The sequence below is a fragment of the Bos indicus x Bos taurus genome, chromosome 17 (genome assembly GCF_003369695.1).
Source record: "Bos indicus x Bos taurus breed Angus x Brahman F1 hybrid chromosome 17, Bos_hybrid_MaternalHap_v2.0, whole genome shotgun sequence".
NCBI lineage: Eukaryota > Metazoa > Chordata > Mammalia > Artiodactyla > Bovidae > Bos > Bos indicus x Bos taurus.
Window position 1 is genome coordinate 65,034,721 of NC_040092.1, and position 17,028 is coordinate 65,051,748.

General features: G+C 44.1%; 1 protein-coding gene across 9 annotated transcripts in view; it reads left to right on the forward strand.

The window, feature by feature from the left end:
* Positions 1-17,028, forward strand: part of DCLK2 (doublecortin like kinase 2) — a 188,746-nt gene that overhangs the window by 154,086 nt on the left and 17,632 nt on the right. For all 9 annotated transcript variants that reach the window (XR_003506140.1, XR_003506139.1, XM_027513415.1 and 6 more), the window contains 3 exons: positions 757-814; positions 11,979-12,098; positions 12,679-12,825. Coding sequence is in view for 7 of the 9 variants with exons in the window: in XM_027513415.1 (XP_027369216.1) it covers positions 757-814; positions 11,979-12,098; positions 12,679-12,825 (325 nt within the window). In the remaining 2 variants the exon portion in view is untranslated. The remainder of the gene's footprint in view (positions 1-756; positions 815-11,978; positions 12,099-12,678; positions 12,826-17,028) is intronic.

The window sequence follows — 17,028 nt, forward strand, 5'->3', positions numbered from 1 at the left end:
GTTATTCTTCCAAGGTAGGTCATCAGTGTGTACTATGGCCCCCTACCAAATGTAGCTTGTATTGGGAGAACTAATGCATTCCAAGAATACCAGTGTTTTTTCTTGAACTGTTCTCTTGAATTCTGAAAGATGTATTTTTGGCATGTTCAGCTTAAATGACGTTAAAGGTGATTAAAGGTTAAATAACATCACCCAGATTCTTGTGTCCAAGGAAATGATGTCTCCAGTACCAGCCTGGGGTGTTTAGAGGTGGGGGTGGAATGGCACCAGATCGTCACTGGAGTTTTGACTGAGAAATGGATAGTGAAAGTCTAAGGACTTTTCAGCTTTGAATTGTGGCCTGATGGACTAATAGATTCATGTAAAGATGTTGATAAAAGAAAATTTTCTGTTACTTTGATTCATTTTTCTAAATTTTATTCTGTCTCCTAAGAGAACTATTTTTGAGATTTAAGTGTGGAAAAATATCTTTCGTCCAGCTCTGATGCAACAGAATTTAACTATTTTAAATATGTGAGTTACTTAGTAATATTGTAATGATTGATATTTATAAAAGGAGATTGATAGTGTGGCTTTGTGGGTTTTTAAAAAATCTTTTTGGGGGTATTTTTCTCCCAGACCCCAGTCACTCAGCATCCTCTCTGGGGTATAGAGGAGGAAGCCAGTCTTTCTTCCCAGAGTCTGCTGTAGAGGAAATCAGGAAGGATGGTGTCTTTGATGTATGTCTTTAAATGGCCTTCCTCTGTTTATTCATAGGTCAACCGGAAAGGAGTTTGCCCTGAAGATTATAGACAAAGCCAAATGTTGTGGAAAGGTACAGTATATGTAACTATTTTGTGAAAGAAACTGAAAACACTTACAGCTGTTTACTGTGGTGAAGGAATTTAAGTGGCAATTTGATAAGCTAAAAACAGGAATTAACTGCTGGTAGTACTCGGGGAAACCATATCAAGCTTTTTTTTCCTGCCATTTTTCTGAAACCTTAATCCTAAAACAGTAACTTGATTTAATCTTTGTCCTAACCATCAAAAAATGTAAGTTCTCTTCTCTGGGAGATGGCTATTTCAGAACCTAGTAACACAAAATTGTGTCAAGAACAGTGAGGGGTCTGAGACTTGACCCTACTTTCAGACTAACAAATTAGCCTTCTAGCTTGATAGATGTGGCAGAAGACACAACATTCCTGGATCAGAGACAAGAAAGCACTTACTCACGGCATAGCAGGTAGCGTGAGCTCCGTGCTGGCATTGGTTCCTCTTAACTCCCAAGGCCCATAGCGGGTTTGTGTCACAGTGGAGGATCCCAAAGCTTAGGAACCCCCCAGTCTTAGGATGGCGCCACCAGTATCCTCGCTAAGCTCTGCCTCAGAGGAGGACATGTTACCGTGGTCAGGAAGCAGATGTGGCCTCCCGGCCAGGGCAGACACCATCTTTGTGTTCCAAGCATGTTTGCTGTACAGACATCCTTGGAAAGATAGTAATAACCAGAGCTGATGCAGGATGTGCACACACGTGGATTGTCTCTCCAAGTGGATGAACTTTTTTATCTGTCCCCCTCTCAAGATCCAGTTGGGGGAAAAAAAAAAAGATGGGATGCTGCTAGATTACTGGTATTTTAACTATGTTTGAAAAGATAAATATTCTCTAGTAATGATGACAAAGACCTTCTTAGGTTCCTTTCTGGTAGCTAGCTAGCAGGTGAGAGAGCAGGCTCTGGTACTCACGGCCCGCTCGGAGCTCCTGGCACTGGAAATGTGGCTAGTCTGAACTGAAATGTCTGCTAAGTGTAAGCACAGAACAGATTGTGAAGACTTAATCCTCAAAGAAGAATGTAAGATACTTAATGTCTTTTGTATTTGATCACATGTTGAAATAGTAGTATCTTGAATATTTGGGGTTAAATAAGTCATAAATTTTACTTGCTTTTTATATTTTTTTAGCATGGCTACTAGAAAATTTAGATTTACATGTGTGGATCACGTTGCTGCTGAAGAACACTACTCTAGACAGATAATATATTAAGTTTAATCATGTGTCTTCTTGCTGTGTGACCTTGGAAAATTAGCCCCTCTGTGCCTCTGTTTCTTCCTAATAACTAATAAAATGCAGTTATTAATAATATTTAAGATATAAGTTATTGTGAATTAATTAAGGCATGTAAGATTTGTAGAAAAGTACCGGTATATAGCAAAAGTTTAACACATGTTAGCTGTTAATATTATTAATAGGCCAGAGGGATTCAGAACTTATTACTAGGAGGACTTGATGTGACAGTAGTGGTCTTATATTTATGGAACTCGTAAAACTATTCTTCATCAGACATTTACAAAATTGTGGATTTTTAACAGAAAACCTAAAATAATTTCCGTAAAATTTCTCAGAGCCCCAGAATGTAAATCCAATAGGCACATTTGTCATACACTTTTTTTTCTTTTTACTACACTGTGACAGCTAATGTAGCAGAGTCTGTGCAAAATGCTCTCTTTTCTTTGAATAAGGTTTTTCTAAATTTAATTTTCTTTAAATAATTCTGTGTGTTTTTACCTATCGTGCCGACAATCTGATTACATTTTCAACTGCTGAGACTTTTCTCCATATGGAAGTGGGTGTTACTCTTAGTATCTGATATTGTGTGATTTAAGCAGAATGTGTCATAATTTGGGGAGCCAGGTTCTAAACAATTGAATTAAAGTATTTCTTCATTAAAAGTTTAAAAATAATTATGATGGAAAGAATACTGTTTACCTGATTAAAATTTAAGCAGCTTTCTCAGTTCAGTTCAGTCACTAAGTCATGTCCAACCCTTTGCGACCCCATGAATCGCAGCACGCCAGGCCTCCCTGTCCATCACCAACTCCCGAACTTCACTCAGATTCACGCCCATCGAGTCAGCGATGCCATCCAGCCATCTCATCCTCTGTCGTCCCCTTCTCCTCCTGCCCCCAATCCCTCCCAGCATCAGAGTCTTTGCCAATGAGTCAACTCTTCACATGAGGTGGCCAAAGTACTGGAGTTTCAGCTTTAGCATCATTCCTTCCAAAGAAATCCCGGGACTGATCTCCTTCAGAATGGACTGGTTGGATCTCCTTGCAGTCCAAGGGACTCTCAAGAGTCTTCTCCAACACCACAGTTCAAAAGCATCAATTCTTCTATGCTCATCTTTCTTCACAGTCCAACTCTCACATCCATACATGACCACAGGAAAAACCATAGCCTTGACTAGACGGACTTTTGTTGGCAAAGTAATGTCTCTGCTTTTTAATATACTGTCTAGGTTGGTCATAACTTTCCTTCCAAGGAGTAAGCGTCTTTTAATTTCATGGCTGTAGTCACCATCTGCAGTGATTTTGGAGCCCCCCAAAATAAAGTCTGACACTGTTTCCACTGTTTCCCCGTCTATTTCCCATGAAGTGATGGGACTAGATGCCATGATCTTAGTTTTCTGAATGTTGAGCTTTAAGCCAGCTTTTTCACTCTCCACTTTCACTTTCATCAAGAGGCTTTTCAGTTCCTCCTCACTTTCTGCCAAAAGGGTGGTATCATCTGCATATCTGAGGTTATTGATATTTCTCCCGGCAATCTTGATTCCAGCTTGTGTTTCATCCAGTCCAGCGTTTCTCATGATGTACTCTGCATATAAGTTAAATAAGCAGGGTGACAATATACAGCCGTGAAGTACTCCTTTTCCTATTTGGAACCAGTCTGTTGTTCCATGTCCAGTTCTAACTGTTTCTTCCTGACCTGCATACAGATTTCTCAAGAGGCAGATCAGGTGGTCTGGTATTCCCATCTCTTTCAGAATTTTCCACAGTTTGTTGTGATCCACACAGTCAAGGCTTTGGCATAGTCAATAAAGCAGAAATAGATGTTTTTCTGGAACTCTTTTGCTTTTTCGATGATCCAGGGGATGTTGGCAATTTGGTCTCTGGTTCCTCTGCCTTTTCTAAAACCAGCTTGAACATCTGGAAGTTCACGGTTCACATATTGCTGAAGCCTGGCTTGGAGAATTTTGAGCATTACTTTACTAGCGTGTGAGATGAGTGCAATTGTGCGGTAGTTTGAGCATTCTTTGGCATAGCCTTTCTTTGGGATTGGAATGAAAACTGACCTTTTCCAGTCCTGTGGCCACTGCTGAGTTTTCCAAATTTGCTGGCATATAGAGTGCAGCACTTTCACAGCATCATCTTTCAGGATTTGAAATAGCTCAACTGGAATTCCATCACCTCCACTAGCTTTGTTTGTAGTGATGCTTCCTAAGGCCCACTTGAGTTCACATTCCAGGATGTCTGGCTCTAGGTGAGTGATCACACCATCGTGATTATGTTGGTCATGAAGATCTTTTTTGTACAGTTCTTCTGTGTATTCTTGCCACCTCTTCTTGATAACTTCTGCTTCTCTTAGGTCCATACCATTTCTGTTGTTTATCGAGCCCGTCTTTGCATGAAGTGTTCCCTTGGTATCTCTAATTTTCTTGAAGAGATCTCTAGTGTCAGTAGTAGTAAAAAGGATCTTCATGCAAAAAAAATACAGTCTGATACACCAAGTGTTAAGACAAATGAATAGGTCACTTCAAACATTTGGGTGAAGAAAAAAAAAATTGAGGTATTGTTTTTCCTCGTTATTGAATGTCATTGTATTTTTATAATTCATGCTCATATAGTTAGTTTTCATCCTTCTATTTTGCTTACTTGAGCAATTATTTCCACATTGTATAAAATTATAATTTCAAAACTTTAAAAAAAATGGATAGTTGATTACAATATTGTGCTGCTTTCAGGTGTACAGCAAAGTGATTCAGTTATTTCTTTTCGGATTATATCAGTATCTCATTATGGGTCATTATAGGATGTACAGTAAATCCTTGTTGCATGTCTGTTTTATGGGTAGTAGTTTGTATCTGTTCATCTCATACTTGTTTTCAATAAGTAGATTTTTCCACTGAATTTTATTCTTCGGAAAAAACGGTGTAGAGAATTTTTTTTTAAAACAAAATCTTAGGGCAGGTATTAAGACACTCTCCTGGGGGCATTGTTCATTACCTCTGCTTTGTGAGATGTACACAGAAAAGTAATAATGCTGAAAATGATATCTGCCATTTATCAAAATGTAATGTCTATCCAAAATGTATTATCTATCCATTTATCAAAGTGTATTATCTACCAAGGCTTAGACATTTAGGAATTTTGCACATTACCTTTAATGACTTGCAAAACAGATGTATTGGTTTTCCAGATAAAGAAACAGAAATACAGATTAGAGAGCTTCCCAGAAGTCACACAGAGACAGCAGTGATGGGATCTTTGGGTTAGTCCATCATGTTCCTCCTCCAAGTTCAATTTCTGCCTTTGTTCCTGTAATAAGAACCTGGGGGAAAATTCTTAACCTCCGACTTTCTATTTGCTTTTTCTGTAATGTGTATGAGTGTTATTAGATTAATTCACTGTTTATCTAACATCTGATGTTTGTGTGAGATTCTGTGCTAGGAACAAGGTGATTTAACCTACAAATTAATACCAATTCTGTAAAGAGTGTTTTGGGAGTGCAGGGAAGCAGATGAGAGAGAAGCAGATGCTCAGTGGTGATGCCTTAGAGCAAGAAGCATTGGAGCTGAACTAGAGCAGTGGGGTAGTGGCAGACTGCAGTCCATGGAGTCACAAAGAGTCCGACGTGACTGAATGACTGAGCATGCACACTCGCACACGTGGGGCTTGAATGGGCAGGAATGACAGAAGAGCCTTAGAGGCGGTCAGCACAGCCTGAGCAGGGGCCCAGGAGATGGGAAGCAGATTGGGTTCTTCCAAGTAGGAGATTGTCTTAAGTTGAAGTAGAATTCATTTATAATGTTGTCTTTCTGGTTTACAGCAAAAAGATTCAATTACACATATGTATTTTTAAATTATAGGTTGTTACAATGGTGAAAAGAGTTCCCTGTGCTCTACAGTAGGACCTGGTCGTAGTAGGGGTGTACTAGTTTGTTAATACCAAACTCCTAATTTATCCCTTCCCCACCCGCTTTCCCTTTTCGTAACCAGTTTGTTTCCTATGTCTGTGAGTCTGTTTCTGTTTCGTAGATAATTTCTTTTGTGTCGCATTTTAGATTCACATACAAGTGACTTGGGCCTTCCCTGGTGGCTCAGTGGTAACGAATCTGCCCACATGCAGGAGACCCGGGTTTGATCCCTGGGTCAGGAAGATCCCCTGGAGGAGGAAATGACAACCCACCCCAGTGTTTGATGTCGTATGGTGTCACATTTGTCTTTGTCTGACTCTGGTCACTTAGTGATATCTCTAGGTCCATCCGCATTGCCGCATATGGCATTATTTCCTTCTCTTTACGGCTGAGTAATAGTCCATCGTGTATGTGCACCAGGTTTCCTTCTGGTGATGGACATTTAGGTTGCCTTCATGTCTTGACTGGAGAAGACAATGGCACCCCACTCCAGTACTCTTGCCTGGAAAATCCCATGGACGGAGGAGCCTGGTGGGCTGCAGTCCACGGGGTTGCTAAGAGTTGGACATGACTGAGCGACTTCACTTTCACTTTTCACTTTCATGCATCGGAGAAGGAAATGGCAACCCGCTCCAGTGTTCTTGCCTGGAGAACCCAGGGACAGGGGAGCCTGGTGGGCTGCCATCTATGGGGTCGCACAGAGTCGGACACAACTGAAGTGACTTAGCAGCAGCAACAGCAGCAGCATGTCTTGACTATTGTAAAAAGTGCTGCAGTGAACACTGGGGGCATGTATCTTTTTGAATTAGAGTTTTCTCCGGGCATATGTCCAGGAGTGGAATTGCAGGATAATATGGTAACTCTACTTTTAGTTTTTTTAAGGAACCTCCATACTGTTCTCCTTAGTGGTAGCACCAATTTTTATTCCCACCAACAGTGTCTGAAGGTTCCCTTTTCTCTACACCCTTCTCCAGAATTTATTTATTTATAGACTTTTTAATGATGGCCATTCTGACTGGTGTGAAGTGATATCTGATTGTAGTTTTGATTTACATTTCTATGACAGTTAGCAGTGTTGAGCTCAATTTCGTGTACCTATTGGCCATCTGTAAGCTTTCTTCAGAGAAATGTCTTTTTAGGTCTTCTGCCCATTTTTTGATTTGGTTGTTTGTTATTTTGAATTGTATGAGTTGTTTATATATTTTGGAAATTAAGCCCTTGTTTGCAAATATTTTCTCCCAGTCTGTAAGTTGTCTTTTTATTTTGTTTATGGTTTCCTTTGCTGTATGAAAGCTTATAAGTTTAATTAGTTTATTTTTGCTTTTATTTCTATTGCTTTGGGGGACTGACCTGAAGTCAGAATGTTTTGCCTGTGTCCTCTCCTCAGAGTTTTATGGTGCCCTATTTTGTATTTAAGTCTTTAAACCATTTTGAGTTTTGTGTGTGTGTGTGTGTATGGTGTGAGGGAGTGTTCTGACTTCATTGATTTACATACCAAGTAGGAGATTTTTGCAAGATCTACCTTGGGGCCAGATTTATGGAGGCTTTTGAGAAGGCTATGATGTTGATAAATTTAAGACTTCTTCTATGCCTAATATTCTAAATGATAATCATTCTAAATATTTACTGAATCCCCACAATGTGTGAAGCCTGGCGCTTTCTGTAGTGTGCTTAGAAGTGGCCCTTCCCTCCTTTTCTCCCCAGAGTTCTGCATTCATTATCTACATGTTATGGGTCAGGGCAGGACAAAAATCTAAATGTATGCTATATTATCTTCCTGAGGCTGTTGGAATAACTTTCCAACCAGCTTGATGACTTACAGCATTTTTCTCACTCTTTCAGGGGCTGAACTCTGAAATCCACTTTCGCTCTGCAGGCCGTGGGGGGAAATCTGTTCCTTGACTCTAAGTAGCCTCTGGTAGCTGACAGTATTCCTTGCCTTGGAGGACCACATCACTCGAACTCCGCCTCCAGCTTCACACCTCCCTCTCTTCTTTGTGTTTATTTTTCTTCTTCTGACTGTGAACTTTCCCTCTGCCTCTGTCTACAAGACACTTGTAATGGCACCCAGAAAATCTACAGTTTTTTCTTTGTTGCAGTGGCTTTAATCATATCTCCAGAGACGTTTTTTCCCCTCAAGTACAGTAGTATTTACAAGTTCTAGGCATTAAGACCTGATAACTTTGTGTGGCCATTATTCAACCAACCACACTCATCACATATAACTATTGAACATCTCATCTCTCTCACTGTATCATCCTCAGCGGTACTCACCCCACAATATAGATACCAGCTGTAAAACTTTTAACAGTGAGCAGTGTGTGATGTGTTTACTCAAGAATGAACAGTGCTGGTTGCTGGAGAGCGAGGTAAACAAAGGCCTTCAAGACAGCAGGGTGAGACCTGTGACTGGAGTAAGCGCAGGGCACTATGACAAATTCGAGGGTTTCCTATCCCAGCCGTGGTTAAGCAGGGGAGGCTACCTGGAGGAGGTGAGATTCCCCCATGGTTCTGAGGAATAAGTAGGAGTTCACTAAGAAGTGGGGAAAGAAAGTTCCAGACAAAATTGCCTTTGCAGATGCCTGGAGGCCTAGAAAAAAGATGGGCAAAAGGGATAAAGAGGGAATGGATGTATTCTGAGGCTACTGAGAAGGCAGGCCTGGTGGCGATGGGTGACTGATGAGCTGGGCAGGAGGATGCAGGAGGGAGGGTCAGGGCAGAATGCCCTTCTGCTCCGGACATCCAGGTTCATTCAATGAGACAAAGGACACAGGTGGGAAAGACTGGACACAAGAAGAATCGTTTGGTTTGGGAGCGTTGTTTATTCCCCAAATCCATTTGTCTCTGGCTCTGTCTCTCTTTTAGATGTTAAAAACCACCCTGGCCAAGGATAAGGCTGCATCCTTTGCCAAGTTGGCAGTTTTCTTTGTCATTTATTCTCACACACAAAACCTTGGCATACTGCCAGGAAATGATTCATATGTAAATTATCTGGAGTTAAAATCATGAATCACTTAACATAAATAATGGTGGGTGGTTGAATAATGTAAGTTCAGTACAGTTCGAGAGAAAAGTGATGTTCATCTTGTGTTTAGAAATAATTTTTCTGGAAAATGTAACCTAGAGAGCATCTTTATATATTAGAAACAGTGATTACATACGGGCTGTTTAAGAAGTAGGAAGATAGCATTTGTAAAGATTTTTGTGCACCGTTCCATTTTGCTTCTGAGGATGGTTTACTTTAAAAAGTGGATTGTTCCTTCAAAGACATTTTTACAGACATAGTCAGAGGTTGGGAAACAAATAGCTCCCACATCCCAACAAAAACCTTCAGTATGTGCACAGAATACTAGGCATTGTTGAGTAGCATACAGCAAGCCAAGAAAATAAAGAGCGGTGGAAAAAATGTTGTTGGAATATCCACTTAATATTTGACACATAACACGGCCGGAGGCCCAGGGCTAAGTCGCTTACAGTGCATGCCAGAAGAGGCTCTGCGGTGCCTTGCGTGAAGAAGATGACTTTGGAGAGGTGCAGGCTCCCTGAGTGCTGGACTCTATTTTAGCTCCAGTCTGGGTGCATTCTTGGGGTACTGGTGATGTGAATTATTTTATATATGTCCCTGGAAATTAGCATCACATGCAGAGCCCCTGAATAGAGGCACATTTACAGACTCCCCCCAACCTCAGGCGACGGAGAGGCGAGAGGAGAGCTGACAAGATAGATCCATTTAGCTTCAAAATCAAACGCCTGTTTTACTACAGTGTCGATTTGGCGTCACACAGTGAAGTAAACTCATTCGGTTGCCTTACCTGTTCACAGAGATACAGCCACCTTTGCGGTTATTGTGATTAAGGACCCGGTTGGCACAGATGAGCCAAAGGCTTCTAAAGAAGTGTGTGAACACGGACCGTTTTTTGAGTCTTTGTCCCCGTGGCCACAAGGGCTCGGCTGCCAGCTGCTTGCCTTGGGAGGGCCCAGGGCTCTGTGCCTGCCTGGTGATGCTGCCGCTCTGTAAGTCAGCGCTGTGCGGCCGGAGCCGGGTCGGCAGCCCTGCGGCCTCTCCGCCGTGGTCGGTTCCGGTCTGAGACCTGCCCTCTTCCCCGGGCGCCGAGTCCAGAGCCAGCCGAGTCTTCCCAGCCCTACTCATCAGTAGGCATAGCTGCTCTGCTTGGTACAAAGCCTAGTGTGGTGCTGCCTCGAGCCTACCTCAGGGCGGTGCTAACTCTAGTTCCAGCCTTTCAAGGAATCAGTTTCAGGTTGACAGCTGTCATTTTCATTTTGAAAGATTCCAAAAGATGTCAGCTTGGATGTCAGGAATCTAGGTTTGCATCCCCCTACTCAAAGAACTGTTCTAAGAACAAGTGTGGAGATGTTACTCAAGCACCCTGTACAGTGACAGAAAGGGACTCGTTTCCTGGGGAATGGTGGTTTTCTTTCCCCTCTGTGTGTGCTAAGTCATTCAGTCATGTCCAGCTCTTTTCGACCCTATGGACTGTAACCCGCCAGGCTCCTCTGTCTGATTTCCCAGGCAAGAGTACTGGAGTGGGTTGCCATGCCTTCCTCCAAAGGATCTTCCCGACCCAGGGATTGAACACACATCTCCTGAGGCTCCTGCATTGCAGGCAGATTCTTTATCACTAAGCCCCCAGGGAAGCCCTTTTCTTTCCCCTGCTGGTAAGTCGCTTCAGTCGTGTCCGGCTCTGTGCGACCCCATAGACGGCAGCCCACCAGGCTCCCCCGTCCCTGGGATCCTCCAGGCTTCTGTTTAGTGTTTGCAGCGTCATTTGCCAATGTTTGGACAAACACGGTGCATTCAACACTCAAAACACACCACTCACCATGTGCAGGAGGCTGCAACAGACTTTTGTCTGGATATTATTTATTCGCTTGTTATAGTTTATGCTTCCATCTATTGTCCAGAAATATTTGAGCTTTGGGTAAAAATACACACATATGTGGAGGCATGGAGATAAGAGAGGAACCATGAATGGTATACTGGACTAGAGCTAAGATAATGATCTCACTACTGCAGTGGGGCATTCAGGTTAGTTCTGAGATTGATGAGAGCAGAGGAGGCAAAAAGGGTGATGAGAGGGGCACACACATGATGGATATACATGCACGCGTGTGTATCTGGGTACTAAATGATAGCTCTTATAAGGTAAGCTTATATAAAGAAAACTGTTTGAAAACCTAAAGTGTATAATAGGGCAATTAGCAGTCTTACAGAACGTTCCCTAAATTCTAAACAATTCATTATCACGGTTAACGAGGATCAACAAATGTGACATTATGGAGAGATTTTTAACATCTCATAATAGAGCAGTTGTTGTTCATGATTCATGGGCTGGCATACTAAGAATAATTCCTTAATGCCATGAGTACACATTTTGCTACGGTGCTGATCCCACCACAGTGCCCACCAGGACTGACAATCAGGCGGTGTTTTCAGAGAAGTGATTAGAGTTGAAATGAGGATGGTGGTCCCCGTTGTACTACCTGTTTCCTGACTTCTGAAGTACAAGATAGGGAACATCTATCTGGTGAGTGGTTTCATACCCAAATACAGAGGAAGAAAGTTTCTTTTTTCACAAATTTCAACCCAAAAGTCAAATTCATGTTGGTAAATAGCTTAAAACCTAAAAGTGTTTATAAGGCTGGAAGTTGTATCCCATAAGTATGCCAAATTTCCTCACATGCTGTCTTCATTTCTGAGTGATACTGGGAGGGAAAAGTGATTCCAGCTGCATTACAAAGTGCAGGGTGGGAAGCCCAAGCTCTCACAGCATCACGAGCTCTTAAAGTGTTGGGAATGAAGAGGCAGGAGGGGGCGTGCCTTACAGTCCAGGTAGCACACCGAGCCCTTCGAGGGCTGTCTGAAGTCCTGTTGGTTTCCGTCCTGTCCCCAGGGTGTGGTTTGTCTGCGCTCCTGCAGGCTCAGGACCACAGCCCGTGTTGTCCTCTGGCATGCGGGAACAGAGCCTGTTCCGTCGTGTCTGATCCTCCCTCTGAACCCTCTTCCCCAGGAACATCTGATTGAGAATGAAGTGTCGATCCTGCGCAGGGTGAAACATCCGAACATCATCATGCTGATTGAGGAGATGGAGACCGCCACCGAGCTCTTCCTGGTGATGGAACTGGTCAAGGTAAGAGGCGGAGAGACCCCAGGAGAGTCCGTTAGTGCTGGATCCCGAGACTTAGCGGTATTCTCAGAGACCCTTCCTGGAAATGCACGTTGCTGCCTTGAAACTTTCGTTATTTGTGAGATGGGTGTTGATTCATTTGCACGGCACTTGGGTCATTTTTTTTCTCCTCTCCTTCAGGCTGATGAGCTTTGTTTGTCCCCTCATAGCCCTGCCACTGTTGATTTTTTTAATTAAGCTTGTTTTTATTTTGTACTGGAGTATACCCGATTAACAACATTGTGATAGTTTCAGGTGGAAGGCAAAGGGACTCGGCCGTACGTATACATGTATCCATTCTCCTCCAAACCCCCGTCCCATCCAGGCTGCCACATGGCATTGAGCAGAGTTCCCTGTGCTGGACAGTAGGTCCTTGTTGCTTCTGCAGTTTAAACATGGCAGTGTGTACACGTCCATCGCAAGCTCCCTAAGTATCCCTTCCTCCCACCCTTCCCACTTGGTAACCGTAAATTCGTTCTCTACACCTGTGAGTCTGTTGCTGCCACTGTTGATGTTTTGATGTGTTCTTTTACATGTTCTCTAGGGTGGAGATCTCTTCGACGCAATTACCTCTTCGACCAAGTACACGGAGAGGGATGGGAGCGCCATGGTGTACAACCTGGCCAACGCCCTCAGGTACCTCCACGCCCTCAACATCGTGCACCGAGACATCAAGCCCGAGAACCTCTTGGTACGTTGTCTCTGCCTTTCCGTTCCAACTCAGGCCTCTCTCCCTTTAGAGTGACGGGAATCACAGACTGTGCAGACTGTGACATTTTAAAATCTATACCAACCCTGCAAGTAAGGGGCCAAGAGAATTTAAATCTAGAAAATCAAATCAGTGGCCATAAAGTCTTAATGGATTTCTTGAACTGATCTGCACTTCCGCATTTACTGTTTATCAGACATTAGAAAGCGTATTTTCTTTCTTCTTTTCTTGAAAAGTTCTTTGTTTGTGGCTGTGCTGGGTCTTTGCTGCTGTGTGGGCTTTGCTTCAGTTGTGGTGTGGGGGCTTCTCGCTGCAGTGGCTTCTCTGGCTGTGGAGTGTGGACTCGAGGGCAGGCAGCTCAGTAGTTGAAGAACATGGGCTCAGTGGGAGCGTGGGTTCAGTAGTGGTGGCTCCGCGGCACATGGGCTCTTCCGAGACCAAGGATCAAGCCTGTGTCTCCTGCGTTGGCAGGCAGAGTCTTTACCTGTGAGCCACAAGGGAAGCCCAGAAAACCCATTTTCATTTATGTTTTAATGGATGGTACTAACTGGAGAAAGACAAACAGGAAATTACTTTATGATGCAAAAAATTCTGCTGCATAAATTGGTGACAGAATTAGAGGCTCATAGACAGAAGTGGAAGGGTTCACTTGTGTGCAGGACAGAACTTTGAAAACCTAACATAGTCTGTTCAGCTCAGCTTTGTGGGTATGGAGATTGAGCCCCAGGGATGCTGACTCTTCTTGTTGGGAAGTCTTTATCCTGCTGCTCTACAGAGGAGAGGCTACTCTGTTACGGTGCTCGGCATCACAGTCTGGCCCCAGTTCACCCTTCCAGCCTCTTGTCCTGGTCCTCCCTTCCCTACCCATCTGGCCAGCACAGCACTCACCTTAAAGCTAGATGTAACTCACTGAATGGTGGCCTGAATCACTAAATGTAGCTTGCTGACTGGGGACAGTCCTTATGTCTACACTGTAGAGAAATTTCAGAGAAGGCAGTTTGGGAGTTCTCCCTACACAGATCCGCCAGTACACACAAGATACTAGGCCTCTCTGTTCCCGACTTTCAGGGCCGAGCATCACCATCATCATCCCTACTTTTTGGCAAGTGAGGTTATCTGTGTCTCCTCTATCATGTGAGTTCATCCAAACACAGGTTTCCCCCGGCCCCAGAGTTGGTGAAAACCAGACTTTCATCAACAGTGTCAAACCTCATTGTTGATGTTCAAACTGGTCATCATAAAGTGATACAGTGTGCTCAGTCAGTAAAGAATCCACCTGCCAGTGCAGGAGACCTGGGTTCGATCCCTGGATCAAGAAGATCCCTGGAGAAGGAGACGGCCACCCACTCCAGTATTCTTGCCTGGAACATTCCATGGACAGAAGAGTCTGGTGGGCTACATTCCTTGGAGTGGCAAGAGTTGGACACAATTTAGCAACTAAAGCGCCACCATACTGGTCTTGTTTGCAGCATCCTGTCCCCCAGCAAACAGGTTCATTTCATAAGATACTGAACAAGGCATGTCTTGACATTACCCCAGCCTCCTTGAGCAGAGACAGTCAGTCCTGGTCACCTCTGGTTTCTGCTGCACTACCATGGTTCTGTGATTTTATCATTTATTTATCTGTCATTTTCTCTAGGTCAGTTCAGTTCAATTGCTTGGTCGTGTCCGATTCTTTGCGACCCAATAGACTATAGCACACCAGGCCTCCCTGTCCATCATCAACTCCTAGAGTTTACTCAAACTCATGTCCATTGAGTTGGTGATACCATGCAACCATCTCATCCTCTGTCGTCCCCTTCTCCTTCTGCCTTCAATCTTTCCCACCATCAGGGTCTTTTCCAATGAGTCAATTCTTCGCGTGACGTGGCCAAAGTATTGGGAGTTTCAGTTTCAGCATCAGTCCTTTCAATGAATATTCAGGATTGATTTCCTTTAGGATGGACTGGTTGCATCTCCTTGCAGTCCAGTGAATTCTCAAGAGTCTTCTCCAACACCACAATTCAAAAGCATCAATTCTTCGGCACTCAGCTTTCTTTATGGTCCAACTCTCACATCCATACATGACTACTGGAAAAACCATAGCTTTGACTAGATGGACCTTTGTTGGCAAAGTAATGTCTCTGCTTTTGAATATGCTATCTAGGTTGGTCATAACTTTCCTTCCAAGGAATAAGTGTCTTTTAATTTCATGGCTGCAGTCACCATCTGCAGTGATTTTGGAGTCCCCCAAAATAAAGTCTGTCACTGTTTCCACTGATTCCCCATCTATTTGCCATGAAGTGATAGGACCAAATGCCATGATCTTAGTTTTCTGAATGTTGTTTTAAGCCGACTATTTCACTCTCCTCTTTAACTTTCATCAAGAAGCTCTTTAGTTCTTCTTCACTTTCTGCCATAAGGGTGGTGTCATCTGCATATCTGCAATCTTGATTCCAGCTTGTGTTTCATCCAGCCAAGCATTTCTCATGATGTACTCTGCATTTAAGTTAAATAAACAGGGTGACAATATGCAACCTTGACGTACTCCTTTCCCGATTTGGAACCAGTCTGTTGTTCCATGTCCAGTTCTAACTGTTGCTTCCTGACCTGCATACAGATTTCTCAAGAGGCAGGTCAGGTGGTCTGGTATTCCCATCTCCTAAAGAATTTTCCACAGTTTGTTGTGATCCACACAGTCAAAGGCTTTGGCATAGTTAATAAAGCAGAAATAGATGTTTTTCTGGAACTCTCTTGCTTTTTCGATGATGCAGCGGATGTTGGCAGTTTGATCTCTGGTTCCTCTGCCTTTTCTAAATCCAACTTGAAAATCTGAAAGTTCATGGTTCACATACTGTTGAAGCCTGGCTTGGAGAATTTTGAGCATTACTTTACTAGCGTGTGAGATGATTGCAATTGTGTGGTAGTTTGAGCATTCTTTGGCGTTGCCTTTCTTTGGAATTGGAATGAACACTGACCTTTTCCAGTCCTGTAGCCACTGCTGAGTTTTCCAAATTTGCTGGCATATTGAGTGCAGCACTTTCACAGCATCATCTTTCAGGATTCTCAATAGCTCAACTGCAATTCCATCACCTCCACTAGCTTTGTTCATAGTGATGGCTTCTAAGGCCCACTTGACTTTGCATTCCAGGATGTCTGGCTCTAGGTGAGTGATCACACCATCGTCATTATCTGGGTCGTGAAGATCTTTTTTGTACAGTTCTTCTGTGTATTCTTGCCACCTCTTCTTGATATCTTCTGCTTCTGTTAGGTCCATACCATTTCTGTCCTTTATTGTGCTCATGTTTGCATGAAATGTTCCCTCGACATCTCTAATATTCTTGAAGACGTCTCTAGTCTTTCCCGTTCTCTAGGTCGTAGGCACCCATAGAGCAGGTGTGTGTTCAGTCACCTGATCTCCTGGGCACTGAGCGAACACACAGTGGGAGAGAAGTCCATGCTGGTGACTGGCCGCGATGGTCACTCAGCTCACCTGAAGCGGACACTCACACCCAGGTCTTTGCACCCTGCGTCCTGCGTGCAGCAGACCAGCAATTGCTGAGCGGAGCTGCTTTGATGGGTAGGCTGAGGCGCCGTTCCTGGGCCCTCCTGATCCACAGTTCTGTTCCCCTTTGGACAGTGCCGTTTGATCACTTTTCAGCGTCCACTTACAAGCGTGTGACGTTTGTTTTCTTACCGTCTTCTGCCTTCAGGGAATGTGTTTTCTTTCTGTTAGGAAAATAAATACCCCTGGTGTGTGAAGCATGATGTGTCATGGGGTTGGCGTTCTGACCTCTGAGGAGGAGTGGGGACAGTGGCGAAGCAGGCCTCGGGCACATGAGGCCCCGCCGTCCTGCTGCTGCACCGGGAGGCTCGGGGCGTGGTAGCGTCCCCCCAACCCCGCCACCGCCGGCTGAGCAGAGGTGACAGGGCTCCCCGGTGTTCCCGAGGACACCCTGCCCTCCACGGCCCCCATCCCTCAGCCTTTGCTCTCATTACTCGTCAGGGAAGAGACCGTGGTAGGGACTGACCGCCCCAGCCTGCCGCGTCTCGGGCGGCGGCCAGGAGACCAGAGTCAGGGCCTCATCTGCCTCCCCTGCCCTGGCCCCACCCGCCCCAGCCCCGCTCTGCCGCCCAAAGGGGAGGAGGAGGAGGAGGAGGAGGATGGTCAACCTGGATGAGACCTGCATGAGGCTCCCCTGTGAC